This window comes from Dreissena polymorpha, chromosome 11, assembly GCF_020536995.1.
Source record: "Dreissena polymorpha isolate Duluth1 chromosome 11, UMN_Dpol_1.0, whole genome shotgun sequence".
Taxonomy (NCBI): Eukaryota; Metazoa; Mollusca; class Bivalvia; order Myida; family Dreissenidae; genus Dreissena; species Dreissena polymorpha.
In genome coordinates this window covers 4,911,062-4,938,531 of record NC_068365.1, presented here as the reverse complement: position 1 = coordinate 4,938,531, position 27,470 = coordinate 4,911,062, and the positions used below count along the sequence as shown (strand labels likewise).

General features: G+C 35.0%; 3 protein-coding genes across 9 annotated transcripts in view; 1 reads left to right on the top strand and 2 right to left on the bottom strand.

Moving 5' to 3' along the window:
* The window catches only part of LOC127850131 (uncharacterized), a 108,764-nt gene that overhangs the window by 61,769 nt on the left and 19,525 nt on the right, over positions 1 to 27,470 (bottom strand). The gene's annotated exons all lie outside the window — the stretch shown is intronic.
* The window catches only part of LOC127851179 (melanoma-associated antigen E1-like), a 116,141-nt gene that overhangs the window by 78,064 nt on the left and 10,607 nt on the right, over positions 1 to 27,470 (top strand). The window lies entirely within an intron of this gene.
* LOC127850132 (uncharacterized) lies at positions 155 to 27,131 on the bottom strand. 5 transcript variants are annotated; one of them, XM_052382935.1, is made up of 8 exons: positions 26,953 to 27,131; positions 18,551 to 18,690; positions 18,267 to 18,324; positions 9,541 to 9,770; positions 9,389 to 9,419; positions 6,624 to 6,778; positions 2,215 to 2,366; positions 155 to 1,888 (listed from the first exon to the last, which is right to left on the bottom strand). In XM_052382935.1, the coding sequence occupies exons 2-8, from the start codon at positions 18,683 to 18,685 to the stop codon at positions 1,852 to 1,854; spliced, it is 798 nt and encodes a 265-aa protein (XP_052238895.1). In that variant the 5' UTR covers positions 18,686 to 18,690; positions 26,953 to 27,131; the 3' UTR covers positions 155 to 1,851. The 5 variants fall into 5 exon arrangements, with proteins under 5 accessions (XP_052238895.1, XP_052238894.1, XP_052238891.1 ...); XM_052382934.1 differs by having other exon boundaries at positions 2,276 to 2,366; XM_052382931.1 differs by lacking the exons at positions 155 to 1,888; positions 2,215 to 2,366 and adding an exon at positions 5,470 to 6,538.

The following is a 27,470-nucleotide window of genomic DNA, read 5'->3' as shown; positions in this document are numbered from 1 at the left end:
ACTAGAATTGTTTATATTATATCTGTATTAATCAGGTTGTTGTATCATGTGACTCATTTCTTCTTCAAATGAGCACAACAAATTGTATACACTATTTTAATGAATCTACAACATCGTTATCGTTAACGCATTAAAAAAAATAACAAACAAAACATAAACTAAAGAACAAGATTTTAATAAATGATTTATCACAAGCACCAATTTATAACAAATACTATGGCACTAGAAAAACAGCAAACAACTCGTTAATGAAGATGAAAAATACCCCCCGAAATGGCTCCTTTCAAGCAGACGAAAAACAATGTTGATGCCAAAATTGTGTTCCGACTACACATTGATCACACACAATGATTAGGTGTTAGACATAGATATTCGAATTAGTCGCCTAGTTTCATGGAGCATTACTCTGAATAAATGCACATATCGACGGTTACCCCCTCTATAAATACATGATACAATGATTGTAAGGTTTATACCACAAAAAGCAATACTATGTTGATGGAATCGTTAAGAAATATATGAGCTAAAATATTGTTTAACCAACACGTCCTCTGTTTGATTAAAACTCACGTTTATGGAATCCGATTGCATCACATCCAAGTATACAATAAGCATATTTACAAGTCCGGTATCTACAGTGCGCTTGGAGGTATTGCAATGTACATTATATTACTATAAGCTACTACAATGTTGCCGCAGTCGCTAAAATATCCCATGGACAACTTTGTATAATCATTGAAATATATATGCAACTAAGTAACTATCAACAAGAGATTTACGTTTAAAGCAATAATTTTAATATTTGTTAAAACTGTATAAGCCGCAAATTTGTCCTTATAAAATAGTGTTGCATCCACAAAAATAACGTTCGCATGTACAATGACGTAGGTATCGTGTGCAAGGTAACAACAAGAGAATTTACCTAAGTGAGATGGGATAACTCTGCAATAAATAGCAGAACAAACACTTAAACGAAGTATTGTATAAAGTATAAAACTCATTAAAAAAGTATCATTTTAATACACAACAAACTTTAGATGCAAACTTTAGTGCACGAAACAAAAGTAGACTTGTACATGATGTAGATATACAAAATTTGATTACGCTCAAAAGCAAATAGCTGTTACACCATCTAACGTCTTGCACTTTGCCATAGTATAAATTTAATAAACATCATATCTTATAAAGTTTTATGCCAATAACAAAACAACTTAGAGACAGGTTTGCGTCAAAAGTCCACATGTGTAGCGTAACGGACAGCCGACTGACATGGGGATTCCAATATACCACACAAACTGTGTTTGGACGGGTAAAAGGACAATGAGGAAAATTTGTGAAACTACACATAATCGCTTCAGGGGGCAGTTTCATCAAAGACCGTACAGTAATTTTGATTTGCGACTCAAATATGAAAACTGAAATGTTACAAGCTGTTCATCAATATCCACTCAAAATATAAACACTAGTGGGAAAATGCTGAAATAAATAAGTATACTGGAAATAAATATTATTATACATTTCTGTTTTGCAACATTGTTTCGTTGAAATATGAAACGGCCGCACGGACAGCACAATACGAAATGCATGATTGGCGAACTGTACTCTTGGCGTGGCTTAATTACTGCCGTGTACTTTCATGTGACGAGACAGGCTACTCCGATGCCGGAATACTTTGTCACACATTAAGCATTTCAAGTTATGTTATCCGTTGTTCATAGCTATGTGTGCCTTTAAATTGACTTTCTCAGCAAAACGTTCGCCACATATATCGCACGCAATTGTCTGCCCATTTTCCCGCCGCATGTGCTTCTGTAGGTCAGCATTTGTAGGAAATGGCTTACTGCACTTGGTTCACACGAATGCATTCTCTTCGCCATGTACATGACATCTAAAATTATAATTATCAGTACCATTTAATAGCGTTTAATTATATACGAAAATTCTCAATATTCTTATTTTAATCAAAATATTTTATAATGGGTCAATTAGTATGGAGTAAACTATCATTACTACAAGCTGCTAATTAAGCCCATGTTGATCCCATTAATTACAAACTTAAGCAAGTAAGACTTTTTGCATGTGACTTTGACATACTAGTTATTAAATACAATATTTTTGATAGGATAAGCACCCATCTTTGCTGTGTCGATTTTGTACCTCTTATTTGTAAAATTTCATAAGGGTAAAATAGACATTAAAAAGAAGAACGTGTGCCTGTTCAGATTCGCCTTGCTGAAGTACACTTTATCGCAGCAGGTAGATCCCTTCCCAGTACCTCTGTCACTCATATCATGCTGGCGCAGAGACGACTTGCGTTTAAGAACGGTGCCACAATTGCGACATATCTGTGGGTTTGAGTGATCCATCTGAAATATACATTTCATTGCATGCATAAGCATACATGTGCCAAGAATACAGTGTGTGGTCGTTCGCCTTTAACTCGAGTGTGTTCGCTCGCCAATTTCAAAACAAATGTCGTCGGCCGTTCTAAATAATACAATAATAATATTAAGACTTGTATTTGGTCGTATTTGAATAAATTACGCATAATGACAGTATAAACCATCAGTTATAATAGCTTTAACAACAAACACAGGTATTAATAAAATGTGTGGTCGTCTGCATCGTCGAGTTCGATATTTATCTTTGAATGTTCTCAGACAGTGTTATACCTTAAAATATGAGCAATACATTATTGAAAAGTAGAATTCGCACTGCGTACGGTGCACCAAGGTAGTGTAACATGTGTTCGGCTAAAAAGGAAAAAATATAAGAAAACATACCTTTGATTGACGTTTTGTCCGAAAATAGCCGTGGCCGTTTATTCAATTTTGTGACCGCCGGGGCAGGGTCAAAGTTGACCCAAGAGGCATTATTTGAACAAATTTGGTAGAGGTTTATTAGATGTCTCTACATGCCAAATTGGTAGCCTAGGCTCAATGGTTATGGACAAGAAGTTTTTAAAGTTTTCACAAAATAGGCCCCATATAAGCGTATGTTCAGTTTTGTGACCCCCTGGGCCGGGAAAAATTTGACCCAAGGTGCATAATTTGAACAAACTTGGTGGAGAACTATTAGATGTCACTACATACCAAATTTGGTAGCTCTATGCCTTATGGTTTAGGACAAGATTTTTTTAAAGTTTTCACAAAATAGGCACTATATAAGCATATAATCGATTTTGTTGCCCCCAGGGCAGGGTCAAATTTAACCCCTGGGGAATAATTTGAACAAACTAAGTAGAGGACTATACAATGTCACTACATACCAAATTGTGTAGCCCTATGCCTAATGGTAATGGGCAAGATTTTTTTTTACAGTTTTCACAAAATAGGCATTATATAAGTATATGCTCAAGTTTGTGACCCCCGTGGCAGGGTCAAATTTGATCCCAGGGATACAATTTGAAGAAATTTGGTAGAGGACTATTAGATGTCACTACAAACTAAATTTGTTAGCCCTAAGCCGGATGGTTATGGACAAGCATTTTTTTATGTTTAAACAAAATAGGCCTTATATAAGCATATGTTCTATTTTGTGACCCCCGGGGAAGGATAAAATTTGACTCCAAGTATAAAATTTGAACAAATTTGGTAGAGGACTATTTGACGTCACTAAATACCAAATATGTTAGTCCTAGGCCCGATGGTTAAGGACAAATATTTTTTTTTAATTTTCACAAAATAAGCCTTATATAAGCATATGTTCAATTTTGTGACCCCCGGGGCAGTTTCAAATTTAACCCCAGGGGTATAATTTGAACAAAATAAGAAGAGAACTATTACATGTCACTACATTCCAAATTTATAGCCCTATGCCATACGGTTATGGACAAGTAGATTTTGAAAGTTTTCACAAAAAAAGGCCTTATATAAGCATATGTTCAATTTAGTGACCCTCGGGGAAGGGTCAAACTTGACCCAAGGGGCATACTTTGAACAAACGTGGTAGAGGACTATAAGATGCCACTACATACCAAATTTGGTAGCCCTATGCCAAATGGTTATGGACGATAAGATTTGTAAATTTTTCACAAAATAGACCTTTATAAGCATATGTTCATAGTGTGACCCCCGGGGCAGGGTCAAATTTTATCCCAGGGGCATAATTTGAACAAATTTGGTAGAGGACTATTAGATGTCTCTACATACTAAATTTGTTAGCCTTAGGCCCAATATTATGGACGAGAGATTTTTAAAGTTTTCACAAAATAGGCCTTATATAAGCAAATTTTCAATTTTGTGACCCCCGGGGCAGGGTCAAATTTGACCCCAGTGACATAATTTGAACAAATTTGTAAGAGGTTCACCCCAGGAACATTCCTGAGAAATTTCCTCAGAATTGGACCAGTAGTTTAGGAGAAGAAGATGTTTAAATGAAAAGTAAACGCACGCACACACGACGGACACAGCTAATAAAAACAGAAATATCATGCGATGTTAAAAATGTTATTTATGTCTTAGTATGTAGTGGTTGCAATAAATATTACATTGGACAAACTGGAGATAAACTACGTAATCGACGAACTGTTCATGAACAACAAATGCGCGATCCCTCAACAAGACAAATGCCATTAAGCAAACATCTTGATGAATGTTCTAAAATGGAACCAAAATTTAAAATATTTCCATTTTATAAGTTATATTCGGACTCTGTTTCAGCAAGGTTAGAAAAAGAACATGTTTTATTGATTTATTTAAGCCCCTTTTAAATTCATTGTTATAATTTGACGTTTGATGTCATAACATAAGTAACGTCATTTGCCGTTATTATTTTGACAATTTCACGTTATTGTGTATATTTTATATGCCCTGATGAGCTGTGCGAAACCGTTCGGCATATTTTAATACAATTGTTTATATACCCATGCGACGTTTGTTTACGTTTTTAATATATTGACATCTTAGTCCGGATTCAATTTACATTTTTTACATAATACAATATATTACAACGTCAAAATGTCATGGAGATAACGTCATATCAATTATGACGTCATAACGTCAATAAATAGTAAATGAAATTTAATTGGGGTTTAAATACATGTATAAAATGTTATTCTTTTGCTAACCTAGCTGAAATATTGTTCGAAAATAGCTTATAAAATGGAAATATTTTAAATTTTGGTTCATAATGTGAACATTCATCTAAATGTTTACTAAAAGGCATCTGTCTTGTTGAGGGGTCTCGCATTTGTTGTTCATGGACAGATCGCCTATTTCTCAGTTTATCGCCAGTTTGGCCTAAATAATATTTTTTGCATCCATTGCATACTAATACATAAATCACATTTTGTATATCACATGACATATTAGTTTTTATTTTGAACACTTTAATATTAAAATCAAAAGAATTCCCTTCAATTATATAACCACAAAGGGCGCATCTAGGGTAATTACATTTGAATACTCTGGGTTCTTGAGTTGAAAAGTAAGATTTGGTTATATCAATATATATTTATAATCACAGACACGTGTTTTTACTTTTATTACATAATATTTACAATCTGGATTATTATATTTTACGTTTATAACTATTTAGAGGATATTTGCTGGATTCGGTGGAATATCGATTTTATTTCACGAGTGATCATATAAAATATGTATTTTTTATGATCACGAGTGAATTAAAATCGATATTCCATCAAATCCAACAATTTTTCTTTTTATTTGATGCTTTTTTCGCCGTTTATTTACATTGTAAAAGAGTTTAACAGGATAATTGGGCTGGGTTTATGACGTCATTTCGTTGAAAAATTGACGTCATTTAACAATAACGGTGGAAAAATATCGGTATTTTTCACTGATATTTTTCACTGTTTAAACAGTGAAATACCAGTTTTATTTCACTGATATTTCTCTTTAAACCACAGGAAAGCATAAAAAAACACTTCACGCGAAAGCAAGCCATGAATTAGCACTGAAATAAGCTTCGTTGTAATGGGTCCCACTGAAGCTGGTAAATATTAAATTATTTGAGTACTCTTTTATGACAACATATTTTTTTTAAAGATCGGTTTCTTCACATTCGAAGTAGTTTTTTTTTAATTTCCCCTGAGTTTTCTCCCGTCTGCGCTCTTTTGTCACTAAATCGCAGCCCTGCTTAAAGGTTTTTAATAAAGTCGCTTGATGTCTTATTCATTTAACCTGTCTCATAGAGATTCACTCGAATCACTAGAATAGTCAGCAACATAATCGGAACCTTTCCCAATAACCTCAGCAAAAACAACATTCTGAATAGCGTTGACACTTTCATCTGTTAATATGTTCTTCTCCGAAAAGCTCTCAGGAAAAAAAAAATCGGAACCTTTCTCGACATGTACACAATCGGAACCTTTCTCGATATGTTCAAGACATTCTCTCTGTTCAGGAAAACGACCTTTAAAATCTTGAGATTCGGGTGAGCTAAAATAAAAGCCCTTTGTAGGACGAGGCCAGTTAGAGGCATCGGTTGACATAGGTGTCCTCTCAATGTCTTCTTTAATACTCTGTTTAAGTTTCAGGACATGATGTTGCTCAAAGCTATCTATATATCGTAGCTCCTGTGAAAACAAATAAAAGGCTGCGTCTGCAAACATATCTATAAACTGCGAAATAAATACAAAAATAAAGTCAAGTGCCACGTACCTCTAAACTGAAATCCATATATTCCGATATTGCCGTGATGCACACGAGTTGTGTAGAGAAAATGAGTGTTTCTCCTAAAACCACTTCTTCTTCACTTCCTTTAGGATATGTAAATATTTTTTTTCGAGTGCCTGGGTTAAATCTTGAGGTTAATTCTGAAAATATTCAGTTTAATAATATATATATGTAAGAGCTTTCACTGAAAAGGACCGTTGTGTTTCACACAGAACGATATATTGCCTGAAAAATTTATCTTCGAAAGAAAATGCCTTAAAAAAGAATCTTCATGATTTATATAGGCCCAGCGCGATTGGCATTGTCATTTGATTAATAAGATTATGATTTAAACATGCCATATTGCGAAGTCATGTAGAGTAAAAGATTCGATTTATTTTTATTAAACTTATATGATGCATTTATCGTTAATTTTTTGCCTTCAAAACGGGTACTAGATTTTAAGAGTACGTATATGTTTCGAGACAGAAAGACCGACGGACACAATAATTACCCCCTACCTACACAGGGTGGAGTATATAATTCATGGACTATTACCATGCATAAAATCAATTCATTTCTTGTTCACCTGCATCTCTATAACAGACAAAACTAGAGCTTTGTCACAGACGTGACGAACACCCCCACATGCCGCATTGACACATAATATTTTGCATGTCGTCTTCACAAAAAACAGCGGACACCATGCTCAATTTTTAAAACGCACTAAGTGACCCCTTGACCTAGTATTTGACACAGAAAGGCACATGTTCTAACTTGGCCTTAAGATCATCTCCATAAAATTCTGACCAAGTGTGGTGAAGATCGGATGTAAACTACTTGAATTAGAGAGCGGACACCATGCTGAATGTTAAAAAAACGCACTAAGTGACCCCGTGACCTAGTTTAATGCCCAGAATGGCCCATGTTCAAACTTGTCCTAGAGATCATTTAGATAAAACATGTGACCGAGTTTGGTGAGGATTGGATGAAAACTACTTGAATTAGAGAGCGGACAAAATGGTGAGGTTTAAAACGCACTAAGATACCCCATGACCTTGTTTTTGACCCGGCATGATCCATATTCATAATTGACCTAGACATCATCTAGATACAACTTCTGACCAAGTTTGGTGAAGATTGGATGAAAACTACTTGAGTTAGAGAGCGGACAACATTGTAATGTTTAAAACGCACTAAGTATCCCCGTGACCTAGTTTTAGATCCGGCATGACCCATATTCGAACGTGCCCTAGACATTATCAAGATACAACTTCTGACCAATTTTGGTGAAGATTGGAAAAAAACTTCTTGAATTGGAAAGCGGACAACATGGTGAGGTTTAAATCACACTAAGTGACCCCGTGACCTAGTTTTTGACCCGGCATGGTCCATGTTCGAACTTGACCTACACATCATCTAGTTACAACTTCTTACCAAGTGTGGTGAAGATCGGATTTAAACCACTTGAAATAGAGAGCGGACACCATGCTAAATGTGTAAAACGTACTAAGTGACCCTGTGACCTAATTTGTGATCTGGCATGGCCCATGTTCGAACTTGGCTTTCAGATCATCTAGATAAAACTTCTGACCAAGTTTGGTGAAGATCGGATAAAAACTACTTGAATAAGAGAGAGGACTCCATGCTGAATGTTAAAAAACGCACTCAGTGACCCCGTGACCTAGTTTTTGACCCGGCAAGGTCCATGTTCGAACTTTGCCTTAAGATCATCTAGATACAACTTCTGATTAAGTTTGGTGAAGATCGGATGAAAACTACTTGAATTAGAGAGCAGACAACATGCTGAATGTTTAAAACGCATTGAGTGAACCAGTGACCTAGTTTTTGACCCGGCAAGGCCCATGTTCGAACTTGGCCTAGACATCATGTAGGTACAACTTCTGACCAAGTTTGGTGAAGATCGGATGAAAACTACTTGAATTAGAGAGCAGACACCATGCTGAATATTAAAAAAAACGCACTAAGTGATCACGTGACCTAGTTTTTGACCCTGCAAGGCCCATGTTCGAACTTGGCCTTAAGATCATCTAGATACAACTTCTGAACAAGTTTGGTGAAGATCGGATGAAAACTACTCGAATAAGAGAGCGGACAACATGCTGAATGTTTAAAACGCACTAAGTGTCCCCCTGACCTAGTTTTTGACCCGGCAAGGCCCATGTTCGAACCTGGCCTAGACATCATGTAGATACAACTTCGGACCAAGTTTGGTGAAGATCGGATGAAAACTACTTGAATTAGAGAGCGGACACTTAATATGAACCGACCGACCGACCGACCGACAAGTTCACTCCTATATACCCCCCTAAACTTCGTTTGTGGGGGTATAAAGACTATTAATTTATGTATTCCTTGACGATACAATATAATCATTACCTGGATATAGAATGTTGACCAGGAGCAGGTTACCATATTATAACTCGATTACTGATCATAGACAATGTATCATTAATATGATATTAACCTTTTACACAATATTCTAAACTGACGACGTTTATATTTAACAAGTTTTTAGAAAGTGAACCATAAAATTGTGCTGACTTAACAACATTGAATGACACTATTAAGTACATTATAATTGATTTCTATTGAAGTCAGGAGTATATTGTGTACAAAAATAAAACAGATGCACTTGTTTAAATGATACTTCCATTTTACGTTTACGAACTGTGCGCTAACAATCTAGCTATACACTGATTATGCCATTTATCTAGATTACATTTAAATCAATAAAAGTGTGTACTTACGTAACAGTCGATAATCATTAAATCTCAGCTCCTATAAAGAGTTAAGGTTCAGAAATTATTTAACGTGTCTATATGAATTTCGTGCGTTTATTATCGGCAACAATAGTTCATAATTCTGTATTGCAAAATCAACAGAATAAATAATTGCGTACCTCGATACTTAGCAACCGAAATGCGGCCATATCAACCACACACTGCATACATGTTTTGGGATAAAGAACGAGTCCTGTGTCTCCAGTAGGTACCATTTCATACGACCGTGGAGTCCCAACCGCATCACTTTCACGCGGGCCGTTACTCGGAGTTAGGATAACTCCAGCACTGAACAGTTTTGCGTCATCGTTAACTTGTGTATTCTTCATGCTTTCGAAAAATCCTTGCGCTGTAAATAAGACAAAACCCGCTATAGATCGGCCATTAGAGCCGCAAGCCCTGTCACCGCAAAATCATTATTTGACAATCGAAACTGATACATATGTTTTCAAAATGAACACGCTCTCAGCATTGAGAACAACGTTTCAAGATATTCTTCATTATAAGACAAAGAATCAATTATAAACATATTACTGGAAGGGGTACAAAAGAGAAACGCTACTACTTGAGCGTAGAATAACAACGGATACAAACAATTTATTGAACGGATATTTTACTAAGTTAGGGATCGGTGTATATCAGGGTGTGACGTAATTGCACATTGTTCGTGGAGAACACACAGTAACAAACAACGTTCATTTCTGTTTTCATCGAGATTTATTTCTGTTTAATAATTTCTAACACAACGCTTCTTATGTTCATGAAGTACAATTTTACAGCGTGGCGGCCAACATGGCCGCCCCGTCAAGAAAACGTGACAACTCTCACCGCAGACTTTCAAATCTAACCGCAGAATGCCTTTCTTACAACAACCACACAGCATTTTATTCACAGGAAAATAAACATAAAATTTAGATATGTCTTTCCCATTCTCGATTGATTGACTGTTACTCTTCCCCCGATTTACTAAACCCACCCCTTCCAATAACCCTTGTTGATTGGATGGATCGCAAATGCATCTACCACATGTCACAGCAGAAGAGTGCAATACAAAATTATCACTTTGGGAACAGGAGACCTCATTTCATTAGCATACTTGATCATACAAACAGATGCTCTCTCTATGGACAACCCACATTGGTAATATGAAACCTAACACTTTTATAATCGATTATGCAAACCCCGATACACATTCGATACACATTCAATCCGAACTTGTATCGTTATGTATCTTGGGAAATTCGAATTACCTTTATATAATTATCATATCTGAACTATGTATTGGTTTGAAGTAATGTTGACCTACGAGCCGAATTGTTAATCGAGAACTAAGACCATGTCAACAGATGTTCCCGATAATTGAACTACATTGGAGAAATAAAACCATAATCAATTTTTCAAACTTCATTACATACCCAATCCGAAGACATCTGTTATGTTAATTCCTAAATACCCGCAATATACAGCTACTTTACAAGATGAACTGTCAAATAGTTTGATCACTTTAAACTTTTAATTTCTGTTTACGTATAAGATAGAAATATTGATGTAAATAACCTTTCAACATTTTCTTACATATTAGTAATAAAAACAGTTACTAATTAATTACTCAAACATATTATTAAAATATTTCCCTATTATTAAATCTATCTGTACTTTAATTTCTATCATAAGAATGAACAATATGGATATACCGTTATGTCACAAGGGACCACGTGAATTATAATACCAATACATGAAAAGGGCGAAACAGAAAGCGTCGACGCTTATAGCGGTATCATATTACTTAGCAACTCAGATATGCTAGCCCCATACTGAATTACAGGTGCGAAGTTTGGGGCTTTCCAACATTGAACACATTAGAAAAAGTACATATCCGATTTGGAAAACATGTAATAGATGTGAAACAGTCATGTCGATTATAATCATAACTTGGCAGGTATTCATTGGCGTCGCACTGAAGTTCGGCGACTAGTATGTAATACGTTTTTTTCGCTTATGGGAGGAGAAGTTATTTTACGGATCAATCTATATATTTTTGTTGTCAGAATATCTTGCATAGTGGTGATTTTTTGTGTAAATTAGTGTAAATAAGTACTGCATTTGTGCCTATTACATTTACTACAACATTTATTGCCAATAATGCAAAGCTAATTCTTTTAATTAATAACTGATCACAGGGACTGGGCAATAATAAAAGATATCAGGGACTAAGCAAATACGCGCACCGGTGAAACTTTCTGGTTTTGTATAAAAACAAAACTTCTTTGTTTCACTATCCTAGCAACCACCTAGTTACTAATAAAGGCGTTATAGAGCGCGAAGCGCGACACGTATTATTAATTGTAATAATGAGTCTTGATAAAGAAAGCAGCCGCTTATCAATGAGGAGCACCATCACAGCACCCAAGTCTCATTACTATCAAGTCCTCCTACAGGTTTTTTAAGAACCACATATAGAAGGCCGCAGGCCTGACCCGTATCTTGCCAGTGGTATGGACCCTTTGGTATGGACCTTTAACCCCGCTCGCTATCCAGCGTTTGAACTTCCGGGTTTACATTTAAAGCGACTTTTAATAGCTTATGAATATCTTAGTTAGAAGGTGATTTTTCAAGCGGTTCCGTAGTGTAGTAGTTACACGCTCGCTTCACATGTGAGAGGCTCAAGGTTCGAGCCCCAGTAGAATCAAATTATTTTATTTGTGTTTTATGTTAACTTTTTGTTTTGATATAGACACTTTAGTTTAAATAAATATGTTGTTTTATTGTAACCATTTTTTGTTTTTATTATGCTAATGAAATATATGTGTGAGAAGGTGGGGGGGTCGTAAACACATTAAAACTTTTACAGTGTTTTCATATCAATGAGTACTCAACCCCTATCGTAAATAAGCAACGTAAGAATAAGTTCAGATTCATCTCCCCTTGAAGTTGAGAACAATATGAAATTACGCTTACAAGATGAAGCAGATTTTTTAAAACCTATACAGTTCTGTTCCGTTAATGAAAATTGCACACGGATGCCAGTAAAGAAAAAGGAAACCAATGTAAATAAAATGAACTATGAAATATTTGTGGGTTACAACACAAAATCATAGATAATGGTTATTTGGGGGTTATAACACAACATCATAGATAATGGTTATTTGGAGGTTATAACACAAAATCATAGATAATGGTTATACCAGTATCTTTTTCTATTTTGTTTAAAATAATAGGCCTATATATTAATATTTACAGTAGAAAATCGTTCCATGTAACTTCATGGAGTGCCTTTTACACTGAAATTCCCGACGCCCTTTGATGCTTTGCATCAATACTTATCTTGTTGTATATGAGTAATACGGTTAAACTGAGAACACTGACAACATTGTTATGAGAATTATTTGAGGAACGGAAATTCAAGATGTCTCGAACGGCAAACAAGAGACGCTTGGACAATCTTCATAATATAAATGCTAACAGTTTTGTGATTTTTTACACAGTAACTTAAAGAGGAAAATCTACATGAATGCAGGTTACATTTTGGATATAATAGGGGTCTAACCCTATACAAAAACATTAAAGACTATCTGTGTAAATAACCATATTCTTATATCTCGAAGACTACGGAAAGCTTTAATATGTCTTGGTCAAATACGAATATCTGAATATATAAGAATACACTAATTCAGATACGTTCAACATACCATAGATAGAAATCAAAGATTTTACCAAAGTTGCAATTCTTTAGACATAGAAAATAAGTTTAATTGTATTATTATATGTAAGGTATATAACGCTTTAGGATTAAATAATAAAGTTAAGCAAACATATAAACCAAGCACTTCGGCTAAGATAGACTATTGTATCATGCCATTGATCCGCAAGGTAGCACACTCGTTAACTTCCAACATAAGTTTGCACATAAAACATATTACATGTATGAATATGTCTTTTTTCATATAACATAAAATGTGAAGGCTAACAAACAGAGTAAACATGCTTTCGCCGTTATATGTTTAATTAAGCTTTTGCTATATGTGAGTAATTAACGTGTTCAGTATTGCGTTCGTTCATAATTAATTGTATTGTACATATTTATTAATTTCGCTTATACCCAATCATCTGCACAAATATATTTTTGACGAATCTTGCTAATAATTATCCAATAGCATCGAACGTTTAAAATTATGAAACATCATGATGCGACACCAGAGAACACAAACATCAAATTAATGACAATTACGTATTCATTCCTTATAAACATGAGAACATATCTAGGCGAAAAATGTTTTCCTTTGTACTTGCTCGCTAATCCACCCATACCTGTATATTTTCTATTTCAAGCCTTTATTCTAATAACTGTTACCGTTATTTATCTGTTTTCACAAATATTGTCCCTTAATGCATACATTAATATAGACGAACTCTGGAAAACTGGTGGCCGACAAGAACTAAACAATTCAGGCGTAATAACGTCGGCGCATGCGCAAAACAATTTGTACATGTAACATTTCCGGCGGTACCTTAAGTACAAACTACCTATATATCCGAACTTTTATAATAGTTTTAGTACATTTATGTTGTTAAACAAGAATCAATTTTGGTTAAGGTTAATAGAAGTTGTGTTCTGTTCTGTTTACTAAGACAAGTGAAAATCGACTTTACAATACAAGACAAAACATTAACATGAAACTATTTAAGCTTGTCTCACCGCCTTTGAGTGGTCAATGTTATTCACTGAGCATTAAATCGGTTGCAAGTCGAGTCCCAAAATTACGAAACAAAATAACCACAATATTTAAGCTCCAGCATAGAAACAATATTTATAAAATTCATTCATATCTCACGGTGTAAATGCATATCGGTGGCCTCTCTGTCAAAATGCTGCCTCTCTGTTCAATCTCGGCTGTCTCTCTGTTATAGACATGAAAAAGGGATGATCGTAATTCACAAAACAGATAAGAAAATCTAAAATTAAAACACGTAAACACATTTGTGCATAAAAGAGTTGAAGCATTTATCCAGCTACAGGTTCACAGTATTCCGCAGGTCCAAACACTTATCACAAACTTTATCGAAGATGGAATGATGACGAGGGTGGTGGAACAATCATGCATACACGCCACTTTGATGACTTTTTAACATAGCTTTTCCGGTATATGTCAAATATCAAATGTCATTGATATCACCTGTATGATCAAAAGCTTACGTTCAATGTACGCTATATAGTAATTTTCGTCAATTTTACTTAAAAAATGCCTACTTTCGCTTTCGTTGTGGCACGGAAAGCCTCTCAAATGGCTCACTTTACTGGCACGGGAAGCCTATTCGTCGAATATATGTAGCCGATAGCTAGTCCAAATAGTAACGTTAAAAGTCCCCTTTCGCCTTTGATATTTACATCCAATATTCTGACATTTAAGTTTTACTATCAATACTTTTAACAAGTGTTAAACTCATTTTACTTATAAAAATAACAATGTTAATCGACGACTAGGCTACCCGTGCCAGTAAAGTGAGCCAATCGAGAGGCTTTCCGTGCCACAACGAAAGAGAAAGAAGGCATTTTTTAAGTAAAAATGACGAAATTTACTATATAGCGTAAATTGAACGTAAAGTTTTGATCATTAAGATGGTATCAATGACATTAGATATTTGACATATAACGGAAAAGCTATGTTAAAAAGCCATCACAGTGGCATGTATGCACGATTGTTCCACCACCCTCGTCATCATTCCATTTTCGATAGAGTTTGTGATAAGAGTTTGAACCTGCGGAATACTGTGAACCTGTAGCTGGATATATGCTTCAACTCATGAATCACCTCTTTTTATGCACACATGTGTTTACGTGCTTTAAATTTAGATTTCCTTATCTGTTTTGTGAAATACGATCATTCCCCTTTTCATGTTTATAACAGAGAGGCAGCATTTTGACAGAAAGGCCACCGATATGCATCTACACCGTGTATCTGCATATTTACAAGAGGAAGCCTTCGCATGCCTTCGCATGCCTTCGCATGATTATTGGCAAGTATTTGAGCCTTAAAAACGATATATCGATAAATACTATACATTTACTAAGAAAACGCATACACATCTTCTGCGTCTAAAATGATTTTATCCTACAGCTAAATGATTTTATAGAAGGAAACTCTGGGTGCATGTAAACTTGTGCTTTACATGCCTACAATTCTTTACACTGCTACTTCGTGAACATAGCGAACTACTTTTTTCGCCTTTCACTTCTCCTTCATTTGTTTTTATATTTGGATATATGCATGAATTGAATGTTTACATTTCACATCAATGTACCGTATAAGAATAATGTCAGTTATCAATCCAATACAGCGTTTCTTTTTAATCGTCAATCTGCAAGCGCTTGCCTGCTGACGAAATCACTTATTTCCCTATTCCATTACGAAAACAAGCCCACGATTCGCTGCGATTTCTCACATTTATTGAATCGGGAAGACTCGTGACAGTCTGCGAGTCAGTTACGACAGTGGAACGATTGAGTTACGACGAATCGTGGGGTTCGGTTGAAGTCTTGCGAATAGGATCGCGACTTCACTACGATGTGTAAGAATCTACTGCGACTGCACTACGAACGATGCAGATCGGTCACGACTAAGCTAGGGTCTCACCGAACGCACCCATAAATTCGGCGCCAATATCTACTGATATTGATTCTAACACGGCACGTGACTTGTTTTCTATAGACAAAGAAGGAAATAAAGTGTGGGTTATTCTGCAATATATTATGGGCAGAGCTTAAAGTTTCGATAATAGATAATAATAAATAAAGGAAATATTGCAGTAAAATGCACGTGCTTAAATCCCGCTCTTAAAGAAATGTAAAAATGTAGCACGTATATAAATGTAATGAAACAAAAAATTGTATATTTGGTGATAAGTGGCATGACCACGCCTGCTAAGAATTTGTTTGTTAAGAAACGTAATTAAGAAAACATGTATAGCATGTCAGCTTTTCAGAAGAATTAACACATGTGACGTCATTTAGTTTCTATGAGTGTTATTCTAAATGAAAGTGACGTAATTTGCAAAATATTTATGAATGAAAACGACGTCAAATGTTTGTACATTTCAATGACGTCACTGAATAGAGAACTTTGTACTAAGAAGGGCGGAGTATTGAAAAATATAGTTTACGTACACAAGCTTGAAGCAAATCAATCAGAATCGTGTAAGAATAGAAAAAAATATTTTTCTATGATGGCGTGTTGTCGAATAACCCACAGTAAGGAGTATAGATTCGTGTTATCAAAGCACTCTTGCTCCGCATTCGTGATTTAATTCCTACGCATCTATACTCCTTACTGTGGGTTATTCGACAACAAAACATGATGGACAAATATTATTTCTTTATCATTCTTTACAAAATCGTAACTGTTTCGTAACTATATTGCGAGAATCTTAGCGGGCTCGCAACTCAATCGGGGTGAACTCTTGAAAGTCTTGACAAAGTCGTAAATGATTCGTAGACAGATCACGTGATCACCGATTCCCCGATTGAGTCACGAATTACCTAAGATTCCATTACGACGCCCAAGAACGCACTACGACACTGTTACGAGTCAATTGCGATTAAATTCAGTCTTGGAGGTCTTGGTCAAATTTTAAACACGTTTACAAACTGGTCGCGATTGTTTGGGAGCTCACGACTCGCCCGCGACTAGCTACGAATGAGTTAGATCCTTCGCCGATTGAGTTACGAATGTCCCCGACCTCAAAATATTGGAAATCGGGACAAATCGTGGAGAATCGGGTCGTAGTGGAATACCCCTATTAATTGCATCATTCAGGTAATGAACGCGAGTGTCTACGCATTTTGGCTCGAATGAAACCGGTGAGACTTTTGATTTCTTTAAAATGGGGAATGTACTCGAATTACGCGATGTTTTGTTGAACAATGTACGGATGGAGAACAGTGTCAGTGAATGTTTTTTTTCTTTTCGAACGAAATTGATGTTGAATTTATAGGGTTATTTATTTGATGAATACGTCGTTCCTTTGTTAGTTGATCAAAGAATGTCTATCCGCAAAGAATTGTCTTCTTACACCAACTGCTTTAAAATGGAAACGATGGATGACGATGAACAACTGTATATTTAATGTCGTGTGTGGAATTTCAACTCATGATGGAAGCAAACACTTGACGAGAATACACATGGTTAGTACAAAACCTTAGTAAGTAGAACAAAAGCCAGTGGACGTTTGACTTTCTTATGCCAGTTGGTAAAAGGTATGTGCAAAAAAGGGTTGTTTATAAATTAAATTAACAATATCGGCGTGCTGTTTTATGCTTGGAAATAAGTTCAAAATGGCAGTTTTTTTTTGTTTTCGGTATTTAACTATAGTAAACTATGGTGAAACAAGAATTTAAGTTTGAACAAAACCTTAAATGTTCTACTTGAGTGCGTAACATTTGGAATGCTAATTAAATGTGAATCGAGGCATATAGCGATATTTTGTTCTGTTACTCTGCTTTTGAGTGGAATTCGTAAGGACTATTTCAAGTGGCGTAGACGGGACGGATCACACACAATTTCAATAATATTACGAAAGGTTAGATTCAGTTAATTTAATCTGTTTTTTGCTATTGTTTTTAACTATTAAAGACTACTATTTTGATTGTATCAGCAACAAAAATATTGTAGGATAAATAGAATACTATGTTAGTGTCAATGTGTACTTGAATTTATCCGACTGGTCTCAGAAAGGCTTACACGGCTCGGCAAGCCTCGCCGTGTAAATCTTTCTTCAACTCGTCGGATAAATTCAAGAACACAATACACTAACATAGTATCAAATATAACTTAAGACATTTCTGGAATACCTCCACGTATATTTCCTTTAGTAACCTTATCAGTTTCGTAGTCCCAATCTCGAAGCTCCTGAAAAACGAATTTTATGAAAGTTAAGGAAACGTGTAATATGAATAATATATGCAAATATATAAAACGTTTTAAACAGGTATATGATTGCAAAATTGCCATATTGTTCTTACAAACGTAGTCAGCTATTTAGACTGTTCATAGCTTCTCGCTATTTATTTACCTAATTACACAATGTTGGTAGTGCAAAGAGATAATATAACAGAAGTACGATTTCAATATTCACCTCAAGACTGTAGTGTTTAAACTCTTTCATTGCAGACATTACTTGTAATCGTGTATTAATAGTTGTAACACAGCCATTTTTAACAAACGTATCAGTTCCGGCTAGCGGTGATAGTCGAGTTCCAATCGTCGCCATTTTACCTGCAACGTTTTCAAAAAATCAAAACTATTGGTCGATGCGAAATTTGCAGTATTACTACAGCTTTATACCTTAGAACAGTCGATATATGATATGTATATTCGTATATGCACTCATTATTTCTGAAATGTCTATTAAAATCCTGTCATCGTACCTTAGTTCACACGTTATATTTGGAAGTTCACAAAATGAAAAGGCGATCTGATGATGCAATCGATAATTTTGCTTTTTTTTGTTACAGTGAAAAACATGAAATTAAATTTGCTCAAAAAACGCCAATAACACTGAAATAATGACAAAGAGTCGTAAATCTGCGAAACTACTCGCAGCCGAAATTCCTTCTTTTTCGACAACATACACATGAAGAGTTTTAAGCTGTGAAATCCACCAAGCAGTTGTAGTGAGTGTGACGTAGCCGCCGTAGTCGCGCTAATGTATATCATATATCAAAGTGTATCATATGTCATTTAAAACATTATTACCGGCCAAAAATACAATTAAATAATGGGTCAGTCCACATTTTACTAATTAGTATCTCACGACATGCGGATATGATTGCATAACCTTTCTTGAATAGCATGTGCAGCTCATGTTTAGCTTCATGTTGAAAGTCGTGAACTTGCTAAATGTATTTACCAACAGATATTTAAGCATAACTGCATCTGCGTTATAATAAAAAACAAGCAACATTTGTATTTTCAGTTCTGCAAATAGTTAAGCGCTGAGAGTTCAGTGCGGATTAACGATGCCTCCCATTACGCAGTCCCGCATGTCATAGTTCAGTTCAGATTCAAAATGTTTAATTTTATTGGAACATTTAGGTTTACGGCTGGAGTCGTGTATTTAACATGGTAATATATTTGGAAAAAGAACTTTCGATAAAGAAATAAATACGAAAATTAAAGTGGACTCAAAATTGTCAATGACTTTGTTGTCAATTACATTACACCTCGTTGATACGAATTACGTCGTTACATTTAACTACGCAACATGTTTTAAATCTGCGCCGCGATAATGATCAGTTTTAAATTACGTAACACGAGGATGAGTCCACAAAATATAAGGAAATCTTTTCAATTACGGTAAAATGACAAAGTGCAATAATGTTTGCCACATACGGTCGAAGCCAAAGTTCCTCCATGTACGATCACCAACACATGAAGGTTCTTCAGCTGTGAATGTTTAAGTGAACTCTTACAAGCTTTAAATCGGAAGGTTTTGGATCAAAAACTGGAACAGAGTTCTATTTTTAATGTATGATCGACATTTTTATGGATCATTATACACCAATAACTAAGTAGATATTCTCAACTGTTTTATACTTTTATAAGAAAGTATAAAAAGTATAACACGTATAAGAAAAGAACTTTTGTAGAATTTGTAGTGATCAATTGTTTGTTGGGTAGTTTTGAAAATTGTTAGAAGTAAACATAGAGAAAAGCAAAAAAACAACCACAAAAACGGTTGGAGTTAAAATGTTTGAACTCGAACCTGTTACACTTAAGTTAGTGTGACGAGGATAATACCACTAGCTGCTCGCTTTCATATAAGATTCAGGTAGAAAATACTGCTGTATTTTAAAGAATGGTAACATGCAATATATTACATGATGTTTTGTGTACCCGATACACGAAGTACGTCATCAAAAAGTCACTTAAGCGTGTAGATGATATAAATAACGCATTTAACCACCGTGAACATATTTGTGCTTTTACACTTGCGAGAAAACGAGCTATATCAAATACGTTCTTAAATCGGTCGATAATACAAAATCAGTGAGACTACAACACGTTGAGAAATGTAGCCGCATATCTCTTCCTCATTCAAACAATTACAAACAAATTTGGTGCTTTTAACTATTCGAACATAAACATTAACTTAAGAAAGTGCAGCCTTTACCTCTCAATACATATGTATATTGATAACTTCCTGTTTAATATAATTTACACCATTAATGTAAGACAATTGAAGAGTGACAAATTTAGTGGCTAATTTAAACTCACAAAGAAAACGAAAGTACACATGGAATAGAGAAACGATCGTATTAGAACTCGATACGTCTAAGGGATGTAATCCAGTCAGAATAGTGTACACCTTGCTAAATTATCTGTGAAAATGATCGTCCATCTCAGGAAGAAGCCGTAATAAATTAGGTGAAATGTTGTATAACATGCTGATAGATTCAGTTGTATATGCTACAAATTTATAGTTTTTATTTCTATTTGCGAAGACAGTAGTAAGTCTTACAAGATCTCCATCACATGTACCTATTGAGATGTTTAAGGCAAATAAGGTATTTTATATACAATTACAGCGTTCGCACCCCAGGAAACCCGATACCTTGCGGGTCGTGTAATACCATAGGGGACAGTGCTGTGCATTTTGGCATGAACTAACATAGGTTAAGTAAATTGGAAAATTTAAATTTTTCAAAGTCCAATCTGAAACAACTGTGTATTAACATTGATAACAAAGGTATTGGCCCACATGTAGAAAAAATCCTGACAAATGTTCTTTAAAAAATGAGCGAAATGTGGCTCCCTGAAGAAGAAGATCGGGCAAAACGGGCCATGTTCAGGCATTTAAGGGAGAAAAAACTACTTTAATTTGCAAGCCACTACCATTATTAAAGGATTTATACAAACCTTCACGTGTCTTCCATATTCTTTCAGCAGGGTTTCTCCAGAACACTATTTATTGTGGAGAAATTTGTGTTTTTAATGACAATGTTGGGAAATCATTGATACCATCAGGGGAAGACCAGGAAACCATATGTGGGCAGTGACTTTATAATTCTTTTCGTGACAAAAAAACCCCATAATTTTCAGCCATTTTAAAGCAATTCCTTTGCTTTGTAGAGGCCTATAGTAAGTGTATGTGGGCACATATGCATACAAATGTACTTTTAATGCTTTTTAATACATTCAATGATATTATTTGGCTTTCATCCAACATCATTTCAGAAACGTGAATCCTTTGTCTTATATATAATGTGGTTATTCAATGTCTACTTTAAGATATGTAAAAAAGCTATCACAATGCTAGTGTTGCCCCCCCCCCCACACATTATTATACCGCCACAAAGTCTGTTTGGGGGGCTATATAGCTATATAGGAATCAGTTTGTTCCGACCGTCCCTGTCCCAGTATGTTACGTCCGTCCCGATTTCTTGTCCGTTTGTCCGCCCGATTTATTTTCATGAAATAAATTCTGAACAAATGAACATACAACATTCAAACTTCATGTTGATGCAACCTTATTAGCTTTATATATACACCCCACCGTCTTTTAGGTCACTTGGTCATAGGTCAAGGTCACTTAAATTTCTTATTGAAAACTTTATCATAAACTGTATAATGGAAGAGCTTCCACCTACAGCCTTCAAAATTCATATATTTATGCACCTCAATGAGTTTTACAGGTCAAATCCAGTGTTAGATCACAAGGTCAAATGTCAATGTCACTTCAACCTCTAATAGAAAACTTTAATGTTGTCTTCAGAACAAAAATGTTTCCATCTGCAATCTTCAGACTTCCTATGTAGATACACCTGACCTAAATGAGTTTTACATTATCACACTACATTATTTGGCCATTAGGTCAAAGGTCACTGTGTTCTCTGATTAAGAAAGATTACATTGGCCCTAACTGGTTTCTAAAAACCTCATATGTAGATGCATCAATGAATTTTGCGCAACACATACCGTTATGATCGCAGGTGGAATGGAATGTAAATTATTAAAAATGCATACTGTAATAAAGTGAGTATAGGTAAAATGTCTTCAAAATTCAAACATAATATATCAACATGAGAGCTATTGTTACTCTAAAAGCTATCATTGTCATTGCACAAAATCAAAGACTGCTTGTGATTGTAAATTTCTTACAGCAACTAGCTGTAATATGAGCTTTTATTAGTCCCATTTTGGTTGGCAACTTGCATTATTACATCTGCAAGTGGGATAGGCAGGAAAAGTTGCTTTTGCACAGTGTTCCATTTCATCTGCATACTATATCACATGCATTTAGCAAACCTGCTTAGTGTTTTCTGGCGGTGTGGTATTAATAACTTATCAAACTTCTTCTAAAGAAAGTCACATATCTATCTATCTATATATACTGTGTAACTCCCCTTGCGGTTATTATTGACAATATGGTGGACGAACCAGTTATCGAACACATAGGGAATTACGTTAAAATTTAAACACTTAAAATAACAAAAAACATTAGGTTTTAACAAATGACTAAAAGTTTAATCATTTAATAACTTATCTGTAAAGTTTTCAAGCAAATATCCTTCAAGAAATCATAACAATGATTAAACTTGTCTGTGAACAAGGTTAGTGTTATTCTTTTATTCAACTGTACTCTGTGTGGTAAAATGTATAAAATCGGTATCAACGTCATGTGTTGAAGTCTCGTTTGCGGCTATAAACTAGCAATGGCCAAATTCGTTAAAAGGGGAGTAACAAGTCAGTTCATTGAAATAAAAAGGTCTTCACTACTATTAAGTATATTTTAACTATTATATTAACTATTATTTTGTTCAATAGACAATTCTTTTCAAGGCCAGTTTGTGCCGATTTTAATGTTATTTAAATACGCCTTACAGTAAAATCACAGAAAACTTAAGGCAATCTAAACAAAATTAAGCGCAAGTTTAGCGACTTCATTTCAAATGAGTTTTTCTCATTGTGACACTTGCCGAATTAGCACCAAAAGTCTCAGAACACGCCACAAAAATATTTTACATAAAAAAAAACATATACACTTATTAAGACATCATTTTTATGTACCTAACCAATTAATGTATGCGACAAAGTAGTCAAGTCTTACTTTATATTTTCCAAAATAGTGTTGGTAAAAAGAAATAAAACTCGAGAATGTTGAAAAGGCACTATTGATCATATATAAGGCATTAAAAGTACAATTGAATGCATATGTGCCCACATACACTTACTGTAAGCCTCTACAAAACAAAGAAATTGCAACAAAAAGGCTGAAAAAGAATTATAGAGTCACTGCCCACATATGGTTTCCTGGTCTTCCCCAGATGGTATCAATGTTTTCCCAACATGGTCATTAAAAACGCAAATTTCTCCACACTAAATAGTTTTCTGGAGAAACCCTGCTAAGAGATTATGGCAGACATGTGAAAGTTTGTATAAATTCATTAATTATTGTGGTTGCTTGCAAATTAAAGCAGTTTTTTCTCCCCTGAATTCCTGAACATGGCCCGTTTTGCCCGATCTTCTACTTCAGGGAGCCACATTTCGCTCATTTTTAAAGAACATTTGTCAGGATTTTTTCTACAAGTAGGCCAATACCTTTGTTATCAATGTAAATACACAGTTGTTTCAAATTGGACTTTGAAAAATTTTATTTGTCCAATTTACTTTCCCTATGTAAGTTCATGCCAAAATGCACAGCACTGTCCCCTATGGTATTACACGACCCGCAATGTATCGGGTTTCCTTGGGTGGTTCGTGTGTCGTAGCTATCGGTGAAACCCTTCAAACGCTTTGGAAATAGGCGTTAACGTGTTTGTTGTACACATAGAAACTACAATAGAGCCCGTTTGTCGTCACAGATAAAGTGTTTTTTCAAGGTGTGCTCTACTTCAACGCAAACTGTTAGTCCTGTATGAGAATTACATGTTAATTCTTGAGATATTATTAAGTATTAAATAGAATGTTTTGTTTGTTTGTTTCGTTGGATTCTTTCAGTTATATCACGGCTGCAAGTTTACCAAGTCTCATCTTTCCTGGGATAGCTGGGTTACACGAAGTGCACATACATATGCCAGTAACTTGACCACCGCCTACTTGAATCAGCGGTAGGGGAAGAATGGTGGTAGAAAGGATTTCAGTAACAAGCCCTCACAAAGGTATTTTGCCGGGCCGGAGATAGAACCCGCGATCCTCGGATATGTAGTACATACTGAGCTAGCCGTCCGGGGATCGAACCCGCTCATCATGTGACTGTATCATAGGATTAAGGGGGGAAATGTGATTAATGAATATTGCTTATTCTGAATTTGGATAGCTTATGTTAAATTTATTTTACAAACAAAATTCGTGAGTCATCATTCAATAATTTTCAGTTTATTTGAAATTAGAAAAAAAAAAACAATTGCAACCATGCAAAAAAAATCAGAAATAGTTGTTATAGTGCATTCTCAAAATCATAAATGTTGAATATCAACGTAGTACGTTTCCATTACCTGTCTCTAAGGTATGGACTAAGTGCTTTCTTTATGAACGGTAATAAATCAATAATGGCTATAAATCACCAAATTTCATACTTCAGGGAAGCATTTTAGGTTAATTATTTAAAGCAATGCATACACTGGAAAGATGTTTTAACATAGTATTAATAGCATACTTTAAATAAACAAACCAATAACAACAAACAAACATAACATTGAGATTTTTTTCAATTACATTCGTCCTGTTCATTAATTTAACGATACTGAGGCCATGTTTTCCAATGAACTGCAGCCATATCTCACTCGGCGGAAAAATCAGTAGAAACAATGTTCTCAGCAATTTTCTCGAAGATTGCGCAAACAAATGTGACATATATTGTTCACAATCTTTGATTCCTTCATTTTAGTGACCTAGTTTTTTTACCGGACGTTACCAGGTTTAGAACCCGGCCGAAACATCATTGGACATTGAAAATCTGACCAAGTTTCATGCCAATTGGGCAATAAATGTGGCCGCAAGAGTGTAAATAATTTTTTTATTTAATTTGACATAGTGGCCTTATTTTTGACCCCACGTTATCCAGTTTTGAACTCAGTATGTATTAAAACATTCATAAATCAAACATCTCGTGAACACCCTTTCACGATAAAATTACAAAAGCGTTTGGTTACGTTAGTTCCCCTGAAATACACAAATAAACAAAAACAGCAATAAAGCAACAAAATAAACGTGAAATTGACACTTTCAATCCATCAACATAAGAATAGTCATTAACACGGTTTTGTTTATGTAATGGTGGTAAATTTTTCATTAACTTTAAAGGTACTTGTTCACAGCCTATCGGATTATATGATAAAACATGTATTTAAATGTAGATACAGATACAACTATAGTATTTGAAAAACTCTAAAATAAGTATAACATCAAAAAAAAAAAATAAGTATATGTTGACCCTGCCAAGAGTCAAACATGTGTATATTGGCAGCAGAACATGTTAAGCGACCACAAGCAGTTTAGATTTTAGGACGGCGTATTTAAAAAAAAGTTTTAGTCATGCACGCAAGTTCCAAAGTGATGAAAAGAATTACAAATGCTTTGTAAATGTAATATATATCAATTGACGATTGTAAATACACGCAACGATAATTTTCATACTTTTAGCAGGTAATTTATTATTTTTCAAAAGGTACCGCTTTTAAAACCGAAAGTAGGATTTCTATTCCAAAGGATCTGTATTCCTACAAATATTTCAATTTAGAAACTATTAATCAGTTTCATAAACATATTATCACATGAAAGTGACTCTAAAGCATCGATTGCAATATATGTGAGCCTGATTTATGCAATCAGATTCTTACAGTCTTGATTGACAGACAAAATTTGAAACCGAAAGTAAGATTTCTAGTCGTATACGTCCATTGCGACAAACGCGATTATTTTTAAGTTTCAAAGCTCAAAAGACGGATTCATACCTTGTCACCACCCGATATATTCTAATTGGTATAGATAAAATATGTTTCTTATTTATACTTAAATTTACTATATACTAAGTTGTGTAGCTTTAAGTGTCGTTCCAGATTAGCCTGTGCAGTCCGCACAGGAAATTCAGGGACCACACATTCCGCTGTTACGGTATTTTTCGTTAAAATGAATTATATTCTTAGCAAAAATCCGCTTTAGGAAGAAAGTGTTGTCCCTGATAAGCCTGTACGGACTGCACAGTTTATCTGGGACAACAATATACGTATTAAGCCTCATTTTCCCAGAGCGCGGCTCATATCATGGTATTTAAACAACACTGTTTCTGATACATTTCTAACTCACAACTCACGCATATGTGTTTTAGCATGTTTAAACATAAACTGGTTGCATACACAAAATTGTTTAACGTTGAAAGCGGATATACCTGAATCAATTACGGTCGATTACACACAGTTAGCGAGGTTTTATTTTTGTGTGACAGGTAAAATGCATATATTAACTCAACCTGAAACACATAAACTAAAAAACAAACAGTTTAGCGAAAAAAAACTTTAAATAATGGCCAACACTTACCTCGCAAGTTATGTATATAAAAACTCCCTTACGTATATAATATACACAATTAACTCAAGACAATTTAAGAGCGTCAAACTGACAAGCTAGAAATGTGTCAACAGGGATCTTTCAGGTATTCCATACTTTTATCTTTCTCACTCGTTCACTTTTAACACTTTTATCTTGCACTGACTGCGCACCTGTCAATAATACCCGCAAGAGGTTAAGACAGTATATATAGATAGATAGATAGGTGACAATAACGTAGTGACGTCACCATCTATGTATAGAATGATGTTGAGGCACGAACAACAACTCTGCTAGGAGAATTGATCATAAAAACACGCTGCAAAGCATTGAATCAGCAGTCACGTAATTGTGTTATAAATATTGCGAATACTAACAGGCATATTAAACTAAGTAGCGTGTAACTCGTTTCATATAAATCTATTTACATAGATTTGTCTAAGGATGTGTCAATCGTCAATCGTCATGCATCGACTATTTCCGGAGTCCTCCGTAAGATAGATTTATGC

Bases quoted from the DNA above. Each gene is read 5' to 3' on its own strand.
- LOC127850132 (XM_052382931.1), bottom strand. From the start codon at position 18,685: ATGGCGACGATTGGAACTCGACTATCACCGCTAGCCGGAACTGATACG. The intron at 18,325-18,550 runs GTGAATATTGAA...TTCGTTTTTCAG, and splicing joins TTAAACACTACAGTCTTGAG to GAGCTTCGAGATTGGGACTA. The intron at 9,771-18,266 runs GTATTCCAGAAA...TCTTATTTACAG, and splicing joins TAAAGGAAATATACGTGGAG to CGCAAGGATTTTTCGAAAGC.